This window comes from Polyergus mexicanus, unplaced genomic scaffold, assembly GCF_030449975.1.
Source record: "Polyergus mexicanus isolate NDT 795.1 unplaced genomic scaffold, iyPolMexi1.0 SCAF_7, whole genome shotgun sequence".
NCBI lineage: Eukaryota > Metazoa > Arthropoda > Insecta > Hymenoptera > Formicidae > Polyergus > Polyergus mexicanus.
The window spans coordinates 5705046-5724213 of NW_027223327.1; the positions used below are offsets into that span (position 1 = coordinate 5705046).

Consider the following 19168-nt stretch of genomic DNA (forward strand, 5'->3'; position numbering starts at 1 on the left):
ATTGAACTCGATTTGTAAGTGCGTAGTACTTTGTTTAGACTGGTAACAAGTGTCGAGTTGTTGTTTTAATTCGGCGAACGTCTGAATATTTCGTGTCTCAAAATCCTGCATGGCTTTTCCTTTCAGTTTTGTAAATAATATTGCTCGGATTAATGATTCTTCATCTGCGGGATGTATGTCTTGAACGGCGTACGTGCATGCATTTAAAAATTCTAATAACTTATGTCGCGATGTTCCGTCAAATTCGGGAATCATTGCTCTTGCTTCTTTTAACGGTAAATAATTCGGAGCGGTGCTTCGTCGACTTCTGATGTCGCGTGCGGTTTGTCAGTATGTTCCATTAAACGCGTCGTTACCGTCTTCTGAGCGGTTATATCCGTGACGTGGTAATTCCATAATCGCGTCTTCTACTCGCGTTACTCACCTGTTTAATGATTTTACTTCCGTGCGTATTTCATTTAATATTTCGAGAAGGTGCGCGTCGCCTCTTCCTTCGCGGTTTCTCTCGTGGGGCGGTGTGTGATCAGCCTCCACTATATTTCGGTCCATTTGGTGAATGGATCGTCGCATTCTTTTTATTTCCTCGTCTACCGCGCTTTGTGGCGGGTTCGCGGGAGTGTTTTCTTGCGGATTTCGCGATTCGGCCATATTACTTTCTTGTTGGCTATAAATTTCTTCCGGATCGAATAGATCGCTCTCGTAGGAAGTTAATGAAAATTCGCGCCGTAGGGATACTTGGAGTTCTACTAATATACAGTCGCGTACGTCTAGTCTCGCATTGAGTGTCGTCAGTGAGGTCAGTCGTATTACGCGGGAGTAGCTTTTCGTCAAAATTGTTAAACGGAAATTCGCGTTCTGTGACTACGTTATCCGGTAACTCGGTCTCGCTTTCGCTCGAGTATTGAGTTTCTAAGTTTTTTTGCACGTTATAAGGATTTTCTCGCGGTGCTAAGCTTAATTTAATCGCTCGTAGGGCTGGTTCGCTCAGTAACCACGATCGGTTCGCTATCGGTTTCGGTATATTAGAACCTTCCGACATTCACGCTATTATATTTATTAAATTTTTCGGACTTACAATAGTATAACGGCTCGCATGATCGCTCGCTGTGTCAATAGGTTGCTGACGCTGCAGTCCTTCGTTCGGCGGCTGATACGGCTGACGATGCTCGTCGTACGGCGGTCGTTGTCCGGCGTCGGTGTGTTGTCTGTAGAGTTATTGTAGATCGCGATGCTTGGCGTTTCTGCTACAGCTGTTGTGGCGATGCTCGTTCTGTTGTCCGTGCGGTGTCTTCCGTTGATTGTGGTTTCCGTCAACTTACGTTTTACGTGTGCTGGCGTGCCTGTCCTGTTTACACTCTGGGTGCTTTGCAGGTCTTGGGGAAGGCTTAGCTGCTGCTTCCGTCCGTCAACTTCAATTGAATTGATTGTTGGCGTGCCCGCTTTTTAATACAACCGTGTCTTTTGCAGGTCTTGCGTGAGTTCTGGCGATGCCCTGGCAGATCCCACCGCTGCCACCAAATAATGTTGTGCCTCCGGAGAGGCACGGTAGTTGGGATCGTTTGCCGGAAGGAATTTAGGAATTCGGGCTCCGCCCGAGAAATTCACTGTCTTTATTTGTTTAGAAATGACACCTTTGCATTTAAATAAATATATTAATATCTATTTTATTCGTGACTTGGCTTGATTACAATGTTCCCGCACTTTCGCTCGCGTCGCGTATCGCGATAACGGATATCTTAACGTGCGCGTGTCTAGAGTCGAGTTTCGGTCTCGAGACTCGCCTCTCGCTTCTTCGTATATATTTCTGCCGACTGCGTGGCTATTCAATATTATAATAATTATTGATATTCGTTTTGACACTCGCGGTTGTTAGAGATATTGCTCGCGTAAAGGAATAAAGATTGCCCGTTTGGTAATTATTGTGACTACTATTAATTAATGATCAAGATTGTCCGCGTAATATTAATGGTAAAGACTGCCTGCCATTCGTTAGCGGTGGGCCTTTTTATTAACTCCCTTTGGCTACCTGGGAGGGGGTCGTTTAGCGACAAGGCTGTGTGTCGTGTCGCTTGATTTTGGCAATATCCGGATACAAGCTAAGAAGTTCTAAGTAGGACTTCTTTGCTTGCACTTTCGCAATTTCTTTATTCCTTTTTATTTCGCTTTTAAGTAGGATTCTACGTTGCATTTTCGCAATGTCCTTCTTCCGCTTGCCCTGATCTCCGCGTTTTCGCAATGAAATGATTGCACGGTCGCTCGGGCTTAGCGCGTGGCTCGCGTTGTCAGCGCTTTGTTCGGTCAACGCTCGTAACGTGATCTGTATTCGCGTTACACGTTGAGTAATCATATAAAATAATATGTATTTAGAATAATATATTTAATAATTCGTGTATAGCCTGTTCGGGCTATAACACTATATTCGCCCAGCGTTCGAATAGAGAACCGCTTCCAGACGTTCTCGGCATGCGCGTAATCGCTCTCGAATATCGTGTCTCCGGTCAAAGAACTGTAAAATAATTCGCGCGGTAGTAAACATATCATGCAATCTGTCGACGCAGTCAATATATTTGTACGGAAAAACGCCCTTCCTTGTTAATAAATTAAAATTGTTATTCGGTAAGTTTTGAAATTCAGTTTTTAAAATTTTGAGTTTGTTTTTATTCAAAAATACGCTGTAACTGTTTCCTTGATAATAAAGTGCACGTCGTAACCGGATAAATTATAAAAAACTATAGGAATGCAAAAAGAATCTTTATAATTTAAATTGCAATTTGATAGCACGGGACCTCTGTATCGCCCTGTCAGATGGCAATGATCGTGTATCGTCTTGTACGAATAGTTTTTCGCATATGTGGCATTGTGTCGCGTTGTGAAATTTTTCCCATTCATCAGATGTTAAATTTACCATGGGAACATTAGCTGATAAAATACTTTTTACACGTTGCGCTAAATTTTTAAGTTCTTCGATGAACTATAACATGCAATCGGTACTGCGACGAAAACGATACGCAGATAAGGAATCGTCGTATGAGCAATGTACATAATAAGAAATACTAAATACTTTATGGTGTTGGAAATTTCTCTCTGTCTCCGACTTCTTCAAAACGCACTCCAAGTCAGCGTACACGAAAGAAAGCCGCTTTTTCGATTATAGTTGTTGAATGTGAGCCACTTGTCCTTATCGCTTGGTAATCGGATAGCACACTCGTTCATCTCTCGACAGTCCATCGTATGTGATTGTAACTTATCGTTCGAGCCAAAGTAGTGCAAATATCTGTAAAAGAAATTATTTTTTATTTTTTTTTGTTCAATTATTTCTACAATGTATTCTATTAAATATATACGTACTGATCGCAAATATATTTTTGATCATTATGTTTGCTCAATTGCGAGTTCACGAGCCTGGATAAATTCTTGATCCATACGAAATGTCCAACGTTGTTGTCTTCCACGTACAACAGGTTGACGTGTTTGTCTCTCTTTAACTCGCTAAGACGTATCGGGACAATGTTTTTTTCCTCGATATATTGTTGTGCCTCCGGAGAGGCACGGTAGTTGGGATCGTTTGCCGGGAGGAATTTAGGAATTCGGGCTCCGCCCGAGAACTTCACTAACTAAGGACTCAGGCCCATGTGGATCCGGTCTCCGTGGAAAGACTGCAATAACGCTCCCGATGGTGTGGCACGGCCCTAGGAAAAGATAACCGCAGGAGTTGCAGCAATACTTTCGACCGAATTCGTCGTAGATCCCACGACGGCCCCGCGGAAAGGGCCCCAGCAAAATATTATTCGCTATAACGGGAGCGCGCGCATCCACGATACGACTGTGAACGCGCCCCCCGCCGGCCACAGCGCGTGATTACGCATGATTGATCACGATAATACGTACCCCGTATGCGCAGCCCCGGCTGGCCCGCGGGTATCAATTCTGGATCGCGACAATCCTGGATCAGACTAACTCGAACCTGCGAGTGCGAGCGAGCGATTGGCGAGAGTACTCAGAGAGCGAGAGAACTGTTGTTGGCGAGAGCGATTGCGGCTGCGAACGGAGAGGTCTCCGGCGATCTTCGAAGGTGGACAACTTGCGGAACGAGAGGACGTCATCCCCCCAGGCCGTCTCGACAGGAGAAAAAGTACCGGTGAAGTTATCCTTTGCCAATATAGCCACGTGCGATCGCACCCGGAAATCGTTTTGTTCTGTTGTCGTCGCCGTGATTTCGTGCCCTGATGTACGGGCTAAGCCCGATTCTTTGGTGTAGATTTTCGCATCACGGCCATCAAGCGATTCGGGGCCCGGAGCCTCGAGAGTATCGGTTTTCGCGGATCGAGACATTATCTCGCGTTTTTAATAACCATGTGTTGACTCTCTGGAGATTCCGTATATTCTATTTGCATTGGTTCTCGCACGTTTTAGCGTTAGTCTCAGTTGTACAATATTTGTCGTCCGAGTGTATGTGTCAGTCGCATAAGAAACGTCCTTTTGTATTTCGTTTACGAATCTTCGCGTCTAAATTTTGCGTGCACTCTTGGTGCAAATTTCTTTCGCGATTATAGCGCGAATTAAGTGTGCGTCAAGCTTCTTGTTAGCGTGTCTCGTTCATCCGGAAATAACGAATGTGCGTGTTTCGCTTATTGCTTGTTAGTTGTAAGTTGCGTATTAGTTTTTAAGCGATAATAGCGGGCGATACGGTCGCCGTCAACAGATTGATACCGAGAATCGGATCGGGTTATCACTCGAATCAATGCCGTAACTAATTATTTGTCAACTCCGCGGTGCGAGGTGTAGTTAACGCCGAAGCGAATTACGGCCGATCTACCGGGCCGACCTCGGCGTACATCCTCCGGGGTTTCGCATCCCGTTTCTAACCCCCAGCCTCGCACCCGCGTTTCTTTTTACCGCAGCCGAATATCCGCGCGATTTATTACTATTACTCTCAAGGAGCTTCGGCTCCCGCTATTATAATAAATCTGTTATTTTCTCTGTTTTAATTATCGACCTTACTTTCGTCTGTGTTTGTCGTTCCCGTAATTGTTGTCTCTTGCATAAATTATCGCGTTATAGCAACACTCGCCCTGCCCCTTTACCGTTAGGCGAGCTAGTCAGTCCGTGGCGAATTCCAACAAGTTCTTTCGCGTCTATTTTGCGCTTATTTCGTGCGTTTCGCGAATTGATACGTGAAAGACCGTATCTGGCGCCCAAGTTCAATTTTCGCGATCAACTCTAGGATTTCGTCACAGTACGCGCTGAACTCCCAGCACGCGTTATCTTTTCTCCTTTCGTTTTTGTAAACGACTATTCCGCATCTCCCATTCGGCGAATTAGCTCCTGTTCGTTGGCGCAAGTGACACCCGCGCGACGGAGAGAAAAAGTCGGCGGACACGTTCATCGTTCAGCCACGAGACGAAAGAAAGGGTCGTCGCAACATATACATATACGTATATAATATATATATACCCAGCAAACATCGAATATATCTGCCATATAATACAGATGTAACATGTGCACTTATTACGTACATGTTTTATGTGTAACAATAATCATATCTTGGTTTGCTGGGTTACAATTTATGCAGTACAGTTCGAGAAAATTGAACTAAAATATATTATATATGGATGTAAATATATTATACATATGTATAATTTTAATCGTATATGTAAATGTTTATATATTTTTGTAATATAAATCTACAAACATTTACAATATTATGTGTTTATCTTAATCGCGATAATGAATTTATAAAATTTTAAATATTGAAAATAAAGAAAATAAAGAGAATGGCCCCTTTCATCACCCATTTTTGTGAGAATGCAGTTATATATTATTATCGTCTCTTCAATTTTAATTAATAAAGACAATCTTTGCTTTGAGATTTTTTCTTTTATGATACACTTTCGAACATCATAACAAACTTTTTGAATACGATGATAAATCTTTATTATCAACAGTAGTATATCGGTGTAATCGATATGATAGAAGATTAATGAGTAATACAAGGTGCGGCGCGGGAACTTCCTTATTTTAAAAAATCATAAAACGAAAAGTATTAGAGATATCATTTTAATTCTTTTTTTTTGCGTAGAGGTACATTTAAAGTTTTTTTTAATTACTTCTTGAAAATGACATCTTGAAGGTGGCCTCCGTTCTGGTCAATACATTGGGAGAGTCGAAATCGGAAGTTTTGGTCCACTTTGTCCAGCATGTCTGCGTCGATGTTGGCAATAGCAGCACGAATATTGTTCTTCAACTCATTCAGGGTTTTTGAACGATTGGTATACACCAAGGATTTAAGATATCCCCATAAAAAATAATCACAGAGTGCTAAATCCGGCGAGCGTGCTGGCCACTCAAGATCATCCCTCAAAGAGATAAGACGTTCGGGGAAGTCCAATCGTCCAAAAACCCTGGATGAGCTGAAGAACAATATTCGTGCTGCTATTGCCAACATCGACGCAGACATGCTGGACAAAGTGGACCAAAACTTCCGATTTCGACTCTCCCAATGTATTGACCAGAACGGAGGCTACCTTCAAGATGTCATTTTCAAGAAGTAATTAAAAAAAACTTTAAATGTACCTCTACGCAAAAAAAAGAATTAAAATGATATCTCTAATACTTTTCGTTTTATGATTTTTTAAAATAAGGAAGTTCCCGCGCCGCACCCTGTATATAAACTTCTTCACTATAAATGTGAATGTTTATATATTTTTATGACAAATATGCAGATATTAAAATTTACATTTATATAAATATTAATATAAATATTTATAAATACAAACATATAAATTCTCTGTCCGCAAAACATTGCAGCAAAATTTTATGACTGTTACAATATTTTAGATATTTATAATATAGAAGGAGCTCCTCCATCGCCCATTTTCGTGAGAACGCAACCAAAATATTTTATTTATTGTTTTCATATTTGCGACTATAATTTGCAAGCGAGATTGATGCATCTTTTTTCTGGCCGATATTGTTACGAGTATCAGGATAGATTTTTTTAAATCATAATTTCTTATCATTTTAAACAAGACAACAGGTTATTGCTTGCTATAATATTACAAAACCGTTTCTTCATACTCTTTACATCCATTTTAAAATAACTAGCACATGAATAAAAGTCGCCTCTGGAACAAAATATTATTTTTTTAATAATCGAAGCACACATTCGCACAAATCACATCTGGTGGGAAATATTTTTTTCGACATCAAGTTCGCGAATTGATCGCTTCTGGGATACATTTTTCAACCAAAGCACACATGCAAAACGCATTTGGTGGGAAATATTTCTTTAGACGAAATTTCAAGTCGGTAAAACTCGTATAATATGTAAAATATTAACATCATGCAGCATTGTATTTATCTCAAATAATACTACAATTTTTATTATATCGAAATATCCATATTATTATAAAAAAATTATGCATGCCTTTCTGTTCGTTATAGCTTTTGTTAACAATCACTATGCTCACAATAAAATTCGCTTGGATAAGGTACCGCTAGAATAAACTAGGTGCTATGAAGGGACAAACGTCCGTTCGGACACGGTCCCGATCGGACACAGGCTCGATCGGACACAGACCCAATCGGACACAATTCCGATCGGACACATATGGTTGCAATCGGACACAGGCCCGATCGGACACAGGCTCGATCCGACATAGACCCAATCGGACACAATTCCGATCGGACACATATGGTTGCAATCGGACACAGGCCCGATCGGACACAAGCCCGATCGGACACAGACCCGATTAGACACAGACCCAATCGGACACAATTCCGATTAGACACATGGTTGCAATCGGACACAGGCCCGATCGGACACAGGCCCGATCGGACACAGGCTCGATCGGACACAGGCCCAATCGGATACCATCCCGATCGGACACAGCTCCGATTGAACACAGTATATCAGAAATATATAGGTTTGGGTTAGGTTATATCTTCCGGAAGTAAAGCCCCCGCGTAGGAGGAGGGGCGGAACCCACTGTGTCCACGCATACATTTTCCTATCCACACAATGATTGTAGGATGGACCTAGCTTCGCGATGTGTCTGATTGAGCCTGTGTCTGGTCGGGCTTGTGTCCGATCGGGTCTGTGTCCGATTGCATCCATATGTGTCCGATCGGAATTGTGTCCGATTGGGTTTGTGTCCGATCGGGCCTGTGTCCGATTGTAACCATATGTGTCCGATCGGAATTGTGTTCGATTAGGTCTGTGTCCGATTGAGAAATATTGTTGTATCCGATCGGTAATGTGCGCAATCGAGACTCACTCATATATACGGGTACCTGAAACTGTTTCACGCGGAAGGCAAAGGCTATGACATCACTGAGACGGGAAGAAAGGAAGGGGAGAAAAATATTTTCACCGGGTTACTTTGAAATAAAAAACATCTTTATTTATATTACGCGGGAATATGGCACATTGTACAATGAAAAATTTACATATAATTTAATATTTATTTATAAAAAGATTATTTTCACCGCTGCGAAAAGTATACGAAAGTATATTACATAATATAGCGATAAAAGAGAGAAAATTAAAGAATTAATGAGAAAATAACAGAAGATTAATTTTGATACGAAGAGTCGGCTTCCAGATTCGGGAGTTCATTGCAGAAATCCTGGATAGCCTTCTCGAAATTATCGTCCTCGGAAGACTGTGGAAAAAGAGTAGGTGTATCGCCGAGAACGATAGTAGATAGTAGATAGTAGATAGTAGATAGTAGATATTGAAGAAAACGAATAGGAAGAAAACAGTGGTTCGGGAGAAGGACATTCAAGGGAATATATAGGAGAGTAGCTGAGAGGTGAATAAAGAGGTGAAAAATTAATAGGATTGTGTGCGAGCATACGTGTGCTTTGTATGTCTCGAATGTTATTGCTGGTCCCGGGTGTTATTTCTGGAGAGTTGACGATTTGATTTCGATTCCAGCGGCGGCATCGATGAAAGATGGTAGCTTGCAGCTCATATTCTTTCCCCGATCTGATTTTCACTATAACGACAATACAATATTGCTTAATTATAAGAAGCTAAGCGTAAAATTAATAATAGGATAAAATAAATTAATGCTCATTTATTTTTTATTAAAAGAATTATTTCTGAGTTGAAATCCTCCAGGCTGTCGATCCACTGATTTTTGTGGATTAATGATGTTAGTAGCTCAAGAGGCGCTGATGATTGTCGATGTCTGTTACTCGATGTTACACGAATCTCACGAGCAAAGCACAAGTAAGACTTGCAGACTAATAAACAGCTTCAAGTTCTACGCGCTCTTTTGTTATATTCTTTTCCGTGAGCGTATTCTGATTTTTGGAAGTATCGATTCTCCAAAATTTTAATGAATTAGAATTACGCAGAAGTAGGGATCCATTAGCTTTACAGAATTAAAAGTAGACCCCTAATGACATCATTGCAGGAGACAATAGAAAGTGTCTTGAAGGATACGTGTACCTGAGGGTGATAGAAGTTTAGGACTCTATGACGTCACAACAATGAGATGAGGAAAGATAAGATGAAAAAAATTAAGAATTTAAGTAAAAAAAATTCTATATTTATTGATATTAATTTTACATAAATCAATATTCTTATTATACATAATTAAAATATTACATCATCTATATCGTATTACAATTCGAATTACATAATTAAACATCGGCAACGCATAGCGCACAATATTTCACTTGTTTCTTTTTTGCGAAGAAAAATTTTACGAAGTAAGTGTACGATTAAGCGATCGTGATGTGATATATTGTATTATTATGATCGTTCGCAATCTTCGGTAAAAAGACTAAGAAACCGATTAAGATCATAACCGTTGCATATATAATATTAAAATACGCAACTATTGTATATTGTCCACATGTTTGAGAAAAAATTTCTTGTAATTGTTGAATATTCCAACGATGGATGATGGAGTTTCGACGAAGTCGGAGGCGAAATCCGGGGGTGGTATTCCGTAGCTGTCGAAGTATGATATGTGCCTGTACCGTGCTCGTCGAGAAAGAAAGCGACCCAATGTTCTCCAGGTCGATTTTGGTCATCCGTATTAGCGACGATGGCTGTCGATCTTGTCCACACTATCGGGACTCTGTCGGCTGGATAAACTCCCGCATGTCTGGCATTGATGTGACGCAATGCTTGTAGAATTTCGCGAGAGTTCATTATTTTGGCACAGAGTCGAACGAACGAACGGTATTATATATTCAATAACTTGGGTTTTTGCCTCCTTCGGTAGAGCGCCTTTGGTCGTGTCGGCTTGTAACGCTGAGTTTTCAATGTTTGCTTGTGTGGAGTTAGTAGTTGCTTCGAGCTTGTCTCTATCCATCAACAACGATAATTCAGATTTTTCAAAGTTTTCTTCTTCTTTTACAAACGATCGCTCTTGTAGATATTTTTTTTCTATTTTATTTCTATTGTTGGAAATCTCATGCTACTGATTTCCTTGTTTTCGTCGTCCTCGTCGTCATCATCGTCGTGGTCGTCGTCACCGACGTTTAAACTCCAATTATCCGGAGAACCGCAAGTAGTTTGAGTACTATCGTTCATATTGGCTATATTATTTTGCTCAATCAACCAATATTTTAATTTATATACGTTGCGAAATGCGCAATGACAGATTCCAAATTTTCGAAATCCGTGATAACCACAATATCGTCCGCGCACTTCTCCTTCTGACAGATTTTTGAATGCGGGAGAAATACCTTCCAAATTATATACATTTCTGGAAAGTAGATTTTCCGAGTAGTTTGCTTTTTCGGATGTAAATGTAATGTGCCTACCTTGTTATTTCATGTAGTTGCGTTGTAAAATATTCGGATTGGGTTCACCGTCGAACCATTCGATACCATGAAAATTTCGTGTGAGCCAGTTGTTTTCATGTCTTACACTTCTTGGTAAATCGCCAAATGAATGCGGAGACATCATAATCCAATGTCCGACGAATGGAGCGTCAAGCGCGATAATACAATAGCAACTTCCTTGGGGATAAACTTCGCATTGGCATAGCGAAAACCTTGTATGTCGATGACTATATCCATAATGTGAAGACTGGAACGCTCTCGATAACGTAGTTATAATAGTTTAAACTGCTCGCGAAGCGTCGACGTTCGTGTCTCGAATGAAACTGAATTCTTTTCTGTTATATTGCATATTTTTTGATATTTTATGTTGTTAGCATTTTGATCGAATGTGTAGGGGAGAAAAAGGAGGGAAATTTTGCGAGTATTACGTTATAACGGTAAAATACCAGAATGCAGTAAATATCTATCCGACAAAATCGACAATAACTTTACGAGACGAATCAATTTCTATTACATTATCGAATTCGGCGTAAATAATACAATTAACGATCTCAGTGAGAGCTTTCTCGAATCGCACTTCTAATCGTAAACTACCATGTCTCATGAAATCCCAATGTCCCGCGTAATTAGCAGATAAGTCGGGTACGAGATCAAAAGCGAATAGCGTATAACCCTTGGAATAATCGTCTCCACTTATAGAATTTTCTTCATTCAAAAAATGGATGCCTAACGCGAAGAGAGTTTGATAAGCTTCGACATAAAACGGTTCCTCCAGCGAAAAAACCGGTTCTAACGGTCTACTAGGAATTTGCACATCGTCGACATATAGCGAGAAGAAATTTCCGTAATTTTTGAGGAAATTTCCGTAATTTCCGTAAATTTTGAAAATTAAAGGGATTTAATTTTCTATCCCCATTAAACACTTTATTATTAACAAAATCACCTATTATCCTTTTCGGAAGTTGACCAAGTGTTATATAATCTAACGATTCACCCACAACACCACTGTAAAACGTAAATGTTTTAACTTCGACTCTCGTGAGCGGATATTTGGCCGTAACTATACTCAACATTCTAGCGTATGCTAGTAACAATCCTGCGCTTTTCGCTCTTCTCACGAGTAAGCTCGCATCCAGTATACGAATTTTCGACGATGAACCGTTACTGTCCAGAAGACAGAACGAATCTTTTGAACGGACGAGTCTCAAGCGTACTTCTACACCGTTAATTAAAAATTTGTCTTGATTGAAAACGTCGCAATGGAGATGCCCTACAAGATCTAGCGTGCGCCCGCCGTGAATGTAACGCGCGCGTCTCACGAGAGCGGAATTTGGCGATTTTGATTCCACCGCTTCGTCCATTCGACCGGATGTATCCGCGTCCCATAGACAGGAGGTTCGATGGAAAATTTTTGCGGGTGAAAAATAATTTAATAACGGTTCGATGTACGCGCGGTACGCATATGCGTTGTTTGGAGACGACACAAGCTTTTGATTGAAATACACGTCGATCTGATTGAACATGGAATGAAGTAAATGATTTACGGGGCTTATAGTGGTCGTGACGGCTGCGCCCGCAGTATGTCCCGAGGAATTGCCCGACGTTTCTACGCGTATGCAAAGACTTAACATGGTGTGCGTGAGACCTAAATATTCTTCTCCGTGACACGGAATGACGAATTCTGTCGGGGATTTGTCCGAGAACGAAGTCAAGAGTTTGTAATGAATCCATCGCGAACTCTCAATACTAGCTTGTGTGAGCGGTAAAAAAAAGAGATCGAGTTCGCTTCTTAAACACTTGCTCGAATGTGAAAAAAGAACATGCTCTTTACCGCAAATTTTTTTGTCGTCGCTGTAATTCTCGCTGTTAGATGTGTTTAGATATATGCCGTTTAAAAAAATATGTCGGATACGGTGCGCTTACCAGTTTTACACCGTTTCGCGGATGTCTTAAGTCTTTTCACCGTTGTGCGATTGTTTCTTTTCTTATTTTTTGATGTTTTTGTATTTGTTCTTGTAACGATACCGTTATTAACGTCCTCGCGGGCCGATCCACCGCGCGCATCTCGAGGTTCGGCGCCCATGTCGTTAAATTTTTACACCCGTGTCGTGGCCCCACTGTGAGACTGCCCAACCACGCGCCGACTCGCGTGAGTGGGAGGCCGGCCGCTGGTATATAAAGCGGACCAGCGAGCGTATCGCTACCAGTCACTGATGCCAGAATTGAGATGCGAGCAACACGACTCCGTAATGGACGGGATACACACACAAGTGTGAACCGTGTACATGTAATGCGCAGACGGTTCTGCGTTTTACATGTACACGGTTCACACTTGTGTGTCTATCCCTTCCATTACGAAGTCGTCTTGCTCGCGTCTCAATTCTGGCATTACTGCTACCAGTTCCATATCCCGATTCCTGTCACGTAAAACTCTCCGGATCCAGAACCGACTCTCACGTTATAACAGGCTATGGGCATCCCGTAGTTAGGTCGGGCTTCTCGGTTGCTGGGACAACGCATCTTGATATCCCGCGTTATACCAGGGTACAGGCTTTCCGTAGTTAGGCCGGGCTTACCGGTTGCTGGGACGGCGCATCCTGATATCCTGCGTTACACCAGGCTACGGGCTTCTCGTAGTTAGAGCGGGCTTCCTGGTTGCTGGGATGGCGCATCCTGATATCCCGCGTTACACCAGGCTACGGGCTTCCCGGTTGCTAGGATGGCGCATCTTGATATCTTGCGTTACACCAGGCTACGGGCTTCCCGGTTGCTGGGACGGCGCATCCTGCTAGTTTATAAGTCTCTACCGCGTTATACCGTAAGATCGTTTGTAAACGCGGCCTATTACACTGTTAGACCGTTTTGGGTCCCAAGGGATTCTAGTACCGCCTTATATATATCGCGACTTGTCCTACCGTAAAACCACTTTGGTCTCTGCATTTTGCTAGAATCTAGTACCGCTTTGTATATACCGCGACCAGTTGGTCCCTAAGACCGTTTTATACCGCGACCCGTTAGACCGTAAGACCCGCACTGTATATATCGCGCATTGTATTTCTAAAGTTAATTAACCATATTAGGATAACTGCCAGTGTTGTATCAACTCCACCTTTATACATGGCCTTTAGACTACACAGCTGCACTAGTCCTTCTAAGGATAAGCCGCAGAAAGTGCAGACGCCCCGTCCTTCTAAGGATAAGGCGATCAGGCCGTTGGAATTACAATAAAGGCCACGCGACACCCCGTAGGATTTAAGATCTACTCTGTTTGTTTTAAAGTAACGATAATTGCTTGTATGCAAATACCGCGATCACAGAACCCGTCCTCACGAGCTGCGCTCGCTTCCTGAGCTCCACACGCACCAGCCAATGCGTAGAACCGCTATCGCGAACTTCTGTACGCACCATTCCCGCATGTTACATTGTAAATAGTATAGCTTTTGCGAACTTCTGTACGTACCGCTCCTGCATGCTGCATTGTATGTATACTATAGCTTGCAATATTACATATCTTTAATAACTATTTGAATAAACGCTTTGATTAACCGATTACACCGAAGAAGAGTGAGTTAGAGTTTCTCTCTTCTCCCGAATCCTGGCACCGGTTTGATCCGCAGCGTACGGGAAAGGTGAACCGTTATTTTTTTCCTTCGCGTCTTGCACTTTGACGAACTTTTCTTACGCGCCTGGCATCGTCTATGTAACGTCATGGATTTAGCGATGCGCGTGTTGAGCCCGCCGAAAGGAAACTGAGTTACATGCGTTTTTATATCCGCCTTATAACCCGAACCCTTTAGCAGACTACTTATTTCTTCTTTAGCTTTTCTTTTAAGATTGTCACGCGATTCTTCAAATCGGTATTTGGCCGCTACTTTAAACGGCATATTGTTTTCAACATCTTCGATTATATTAGTACCGGCACATAAGGCTTCTTTTCCCACAGCAAGTACGCTTCTAATTAAATAAAGTAGTACACGTCTGAACAATCCTTTGAGAAAACTACCAATACCGTAACCTTTTTGATAGGGCGATCCGACGAAAACTCTCGGAATTCCACCGCCGCGACTACCGCCGTTTTGTAACTCGTGATACGTCGAATAATAATCTATTAATGATTACTTTTTTATCTTGGTCTCTAATTATTATTATGTTATCTACTCGATATGCCTAAAGTGTAATGTTACTGTCGGCGTTCCAAATTCGAATGGTATACTCTGTTCTAGTTGATCTCTTATATATATCTCGATTGTGCAAAAAGACGTTTAACGCAGGGCAATGTATTAAGTGTGCGAGAAATGCTTTATTTGAGTAGACACGAACGCGTAATCATTTTCAACATCAAGTGCGACTATTCACAAAAGAAGAGAATGTACATCGCTAGTAATATAGAGTTCGCAAATATCACAATAGACAAAGAGCTTGTCGGGGATATCGCGCAACAAGCTAGCTGGTTCGGCGGCTATTATTACTCGATTGCGCGGAAATATGTAAAATGGCGATGTATAAATTTCAACATTGTCATAAATCCAGGAAGGTAAAACGCCTGATATATTGATATTATTTTCAATTTTACCGTGCTTCTCATCGATATTCTGTATATTGAAGTCGGTTTCGCTAAAGAGCCATAACGGTAAACGACTCACAACACTTATATTAAGCTTATTGTGCGTATCGAAGCCGAGTATTCGGCAAAGTTTTTTGAAAAAAATTACATAATGAATCATATCACATTTCGCAATGTCGCAGGAAAGTTTTATAATAATTTTACGTCCGATAATAGCTCCAAATTGCTAATGAATATGCGAACCCACGGATTTTGCAGAATAATTCACAGCTTCTATAATATCATGCAAACTCGAGTAAATACCCGATGGTATTTCGGATTTCCTAGCGTTAATTCTCTTTTTTTGGGAACCTACCGTGTATTCGTGAATATCGATAAATCTTATGATTCCTTCTCCAGGGCATATATGAAGAAAGCTAGTTGGAAATTGAATCTCCGTGAGCGCTACTTCCCAACGTTCCTGCAGGTCTATACGCTGAGGTAATTCAATGGTGAAATACGTGGTTTTATTCTCCGGAAAAAAACGCATGCTGCTATTACTCGGGAGAATTATATAAAATCCTTCCTCCCTCATTTTTGATTCAAAGATTTTAAATTCGAAGCGGATATCCGAGAATCGAATTTTGAAGGATGTCCTTGCCAACTGACTAATAATTGTTTATTGTTACCGCACCCTCTACTTTTTATCACACGATCGACGATAAATTCTTCCCTTTGCAAGTCTTTAATAACAGGCGCTATTTTTTGTTCATAAAAAATCCCGTCTATAACTTTGCCCGCTAAATCGCTTAATTTGTATATGCGCAGTTTTCTCCATTCGAGATTCGCGCATTTTCCTTCATAACAAATGCATTTTGAAATGCATTTTGAAATGCCGAGTATGATTGTAAGCGCGAACGATATCCTGCAAAACATCGATGTAGCGTCGCGTATTTTTATGCGTAAAATAACGCCACATTCGTTCTTTAAGCGTTCTATTAAAACGTTCCACTACAGCTGTTTTAATATCGGGATTACGAGCTACACGAAAACGAATATCTTTTTCTTTTAAGAAATTTTGTACATGCCGAGTAATAGATTCTTTACCTTTATTAGTCTATAGGTATACGGGTAAGTGTTCTTTGTTTCTCGTGAATATGCGTTGAAAGGTTCTACCCAAACGAATTTACTAAGTATGTCAATAATTGTTAATAGATATGAATAACCATCATTATGCTCTTGAGATTACGAATATCGATCAAATCAGCCTCTCATAAGTCATCGATATTTGTCACGTTATAATGTAAGCGTGGAAATTTTCGACGTACTGGACGACGTAACGTATATGCGTCTTGCGATTTAAGCCAATCGATGACCTCGTTACGTGTGAAATTCGGTTTAATGGCGATAAATTGTCCGTCGCCGAATAGCCAGCATAGTGTGAGGGACTGTAATACAATTTTTCGAGTTTCATCATTCGAGTTTGCTCCAGTCGAATAGTCCTTTTCTTTTCTTTGTCGGAGCTGCGTAGCTTGTTAATGTTTTGTCGTCTTCGTTCTCGTCGGCGGATACAAATAGCGTATCTCCTTCGGTTTCGCTCGTTTCGTTTACCTTACGTCTGTACGACTTTGAATGCTCGGTTGAAGTTTTCGGAGTGGAACTTCCGCGCGGTACCACGATTTTAATACGCTGCGGTCGTGCAAACGTATGTAATAAATCATGATTTCTAATGAAATTGGAAGGAGTGCCTATGTCGTCCAGTAATTGAGCAAACTGAATTCTTTCGGTTGCTTTAAATGTTTTTCTCTCGCGTATTGCGTCGTTTATAAGTTCCGCGATATTCAAACCCGTTATGACGGCGCCGTCTATAATTACGAGTTCTCGTCTATCCCAACTAATCTTAGATATCGGAATATCAATCAAGTATTTTAATAGCGCTCGCGCTTTGTCGCGATAAGATTTCGGTACATTATTGAGTATTTTTTTGATCATTTCAGCCGATTGCACATTTTTTCCCGAAACTACTGCTACTACTACTAGCGCTACCGTCACCGCGGTCGCTGCTAATTAAAGTTGACGTTTCCATAAATTCGTTATCGTCGACATTCAAATTCGTGTCTTCGTTCTGCTCGTCATTAATGTCCTCGCCGTTACCCTATGTATCCTCGAGTAAATGTTTTTTTGCTTTTCGAACAAAGTGAAGATAACGTTGGAGTAGTTCCTTATACAATTTCCAACTTTTGTCCTTGTCGACAGCAGTCGCGAGGTTAAGAATACGCCACATCTCCGCATCGAGTCGCGATAAAGCTGTTCCCGGTGTTCGTACTGAATTATTATTATTATTATTTACATTTTCCGTATTTGATATTTCCGTATTTTTCTTCGGCGAGTTATCAGTCATCGCAATAGATGCCATTTCCGATTGCTGTTGCATTGATATCAAAACTATTTTCTTAGCCCTTTTCATTGTTCAAAATACAGATGTTAGCACTTTCCTTTTTTATTATTTTTATTATTTTTTCTATACAGAGAATATACGGGTTGTATAGGATTGTATTTTTCTCTTTCATTCGCCGATAATCCGGAATAGGATAGCCCTAGTATAGGTCCAATAAGATAGGGTAAAAATCCACCTCGCTGTACTAATAGTTTTCTTTTAGTCTTCCAATTACCTTGTTTTGCCGCAACACGCCGTAGGATCGTTTTATGTTTGGCCAATCGCTTTTTATCGCTACAACGAAGCGGTACGTTACCCTTTAGTGTATTGAAAATGCACTCATGAATGCACTTTATGAGCTTATTGTCGGTGGCTCGTAAGAATACGACTCTTTGATTTTTTTCAAATGACACAAGGTTTTTAAAAGATATATGTTTCTCTCTTCAATAGACCGTCTAGCATTCTTTATTGCTCTATTCGATGTCATCAACTTTTTATCAAGTTCTTCTTTTTTCACCATTACGCTGTAATCACACGACAAGTTGCGAACACGAATTTTACCCTTTTATACGCCCCTACTTCTATTGTTCGATCTACGCGGTATGTATGCGTAATGCCGAGTATCGTCGGGAGAGACGTGCGAAAGCGATATTCGTCTGAAGTCGATTGTTTCAAATCAAGCAATAAATACCGTTGTACGCTTTTTCCATAAATTTAGGATCGTCGAGATATATTTAACGCACTAGATGACGTATTTGAGCACGATCGCGTGGATTTTTGAAAACTACTATGTAATTCACGTTGAGAGATATGTCGCGCTGTCCGCGCCTTTGATGAAAGAGATTTTGCAAGATGAGTATAACACTGAGATTTTTATGATGGCTTCCTTTGGTAAACATATCTACGATAGCGTCGCACGACTATAATTCCCTCATAAGATCGTCGATTACTACCAATTTTGGCGAGAGCGGATCGTTGGAATAATCTTCCGGGCGCGGTAATCCCTCGCGAAGTTCAATTATATTTTTCTTCGATTTTATCAATGCATTATTAACGTAACCGGTCTTTTGTGGTTTTTTCTCTTCTTCTTTTTCACTCGCAACGCATTATAAGCGCTGGAACGTATTTTGCCACTTGGCGTAATAAAATAAAATTCTCTCGAATCAAACATCTGACATGACGGATAAATGACGAAAAAATATTTTTACGAAAATTATTTTTTCGCATTCCATAGGCCTACAGACGATTGACGTCCAAGGATGTTTCCACCGTACATCCATTTTGCGAAATGAACGATTTACCGATTACGCTCGCACTCATAAATAAAAAATTATAGAATATTTTTAATATTTATCGGAGGAATGCGTTGAGTAATAAGCTTA

At 40.9% G+C, this 19168-nt stretch overlaps 1 protein-coding gene across 1 annotated transcript in view; it reads left to right on the plus strand.

Annotated features, from left to right (window-relative positions):
- Positions 1–19168, plus strand: part of Oseg5 (intraflagellar transport protein Oseg5) — a 369827-nt gene that overhangs the window by 126951 nt on the left and 223708 nt on the right. Inside the window, exon 9 of the mRNA XM_070299093.1 lies at positions 15770–15850. Coding sequence (XP_070155194.1) covers positions 15770–15850 — 81 coding nt within the window. The remainder of the gene's footprint in view (positions 1–15769; positions 15851–19168) is intronic.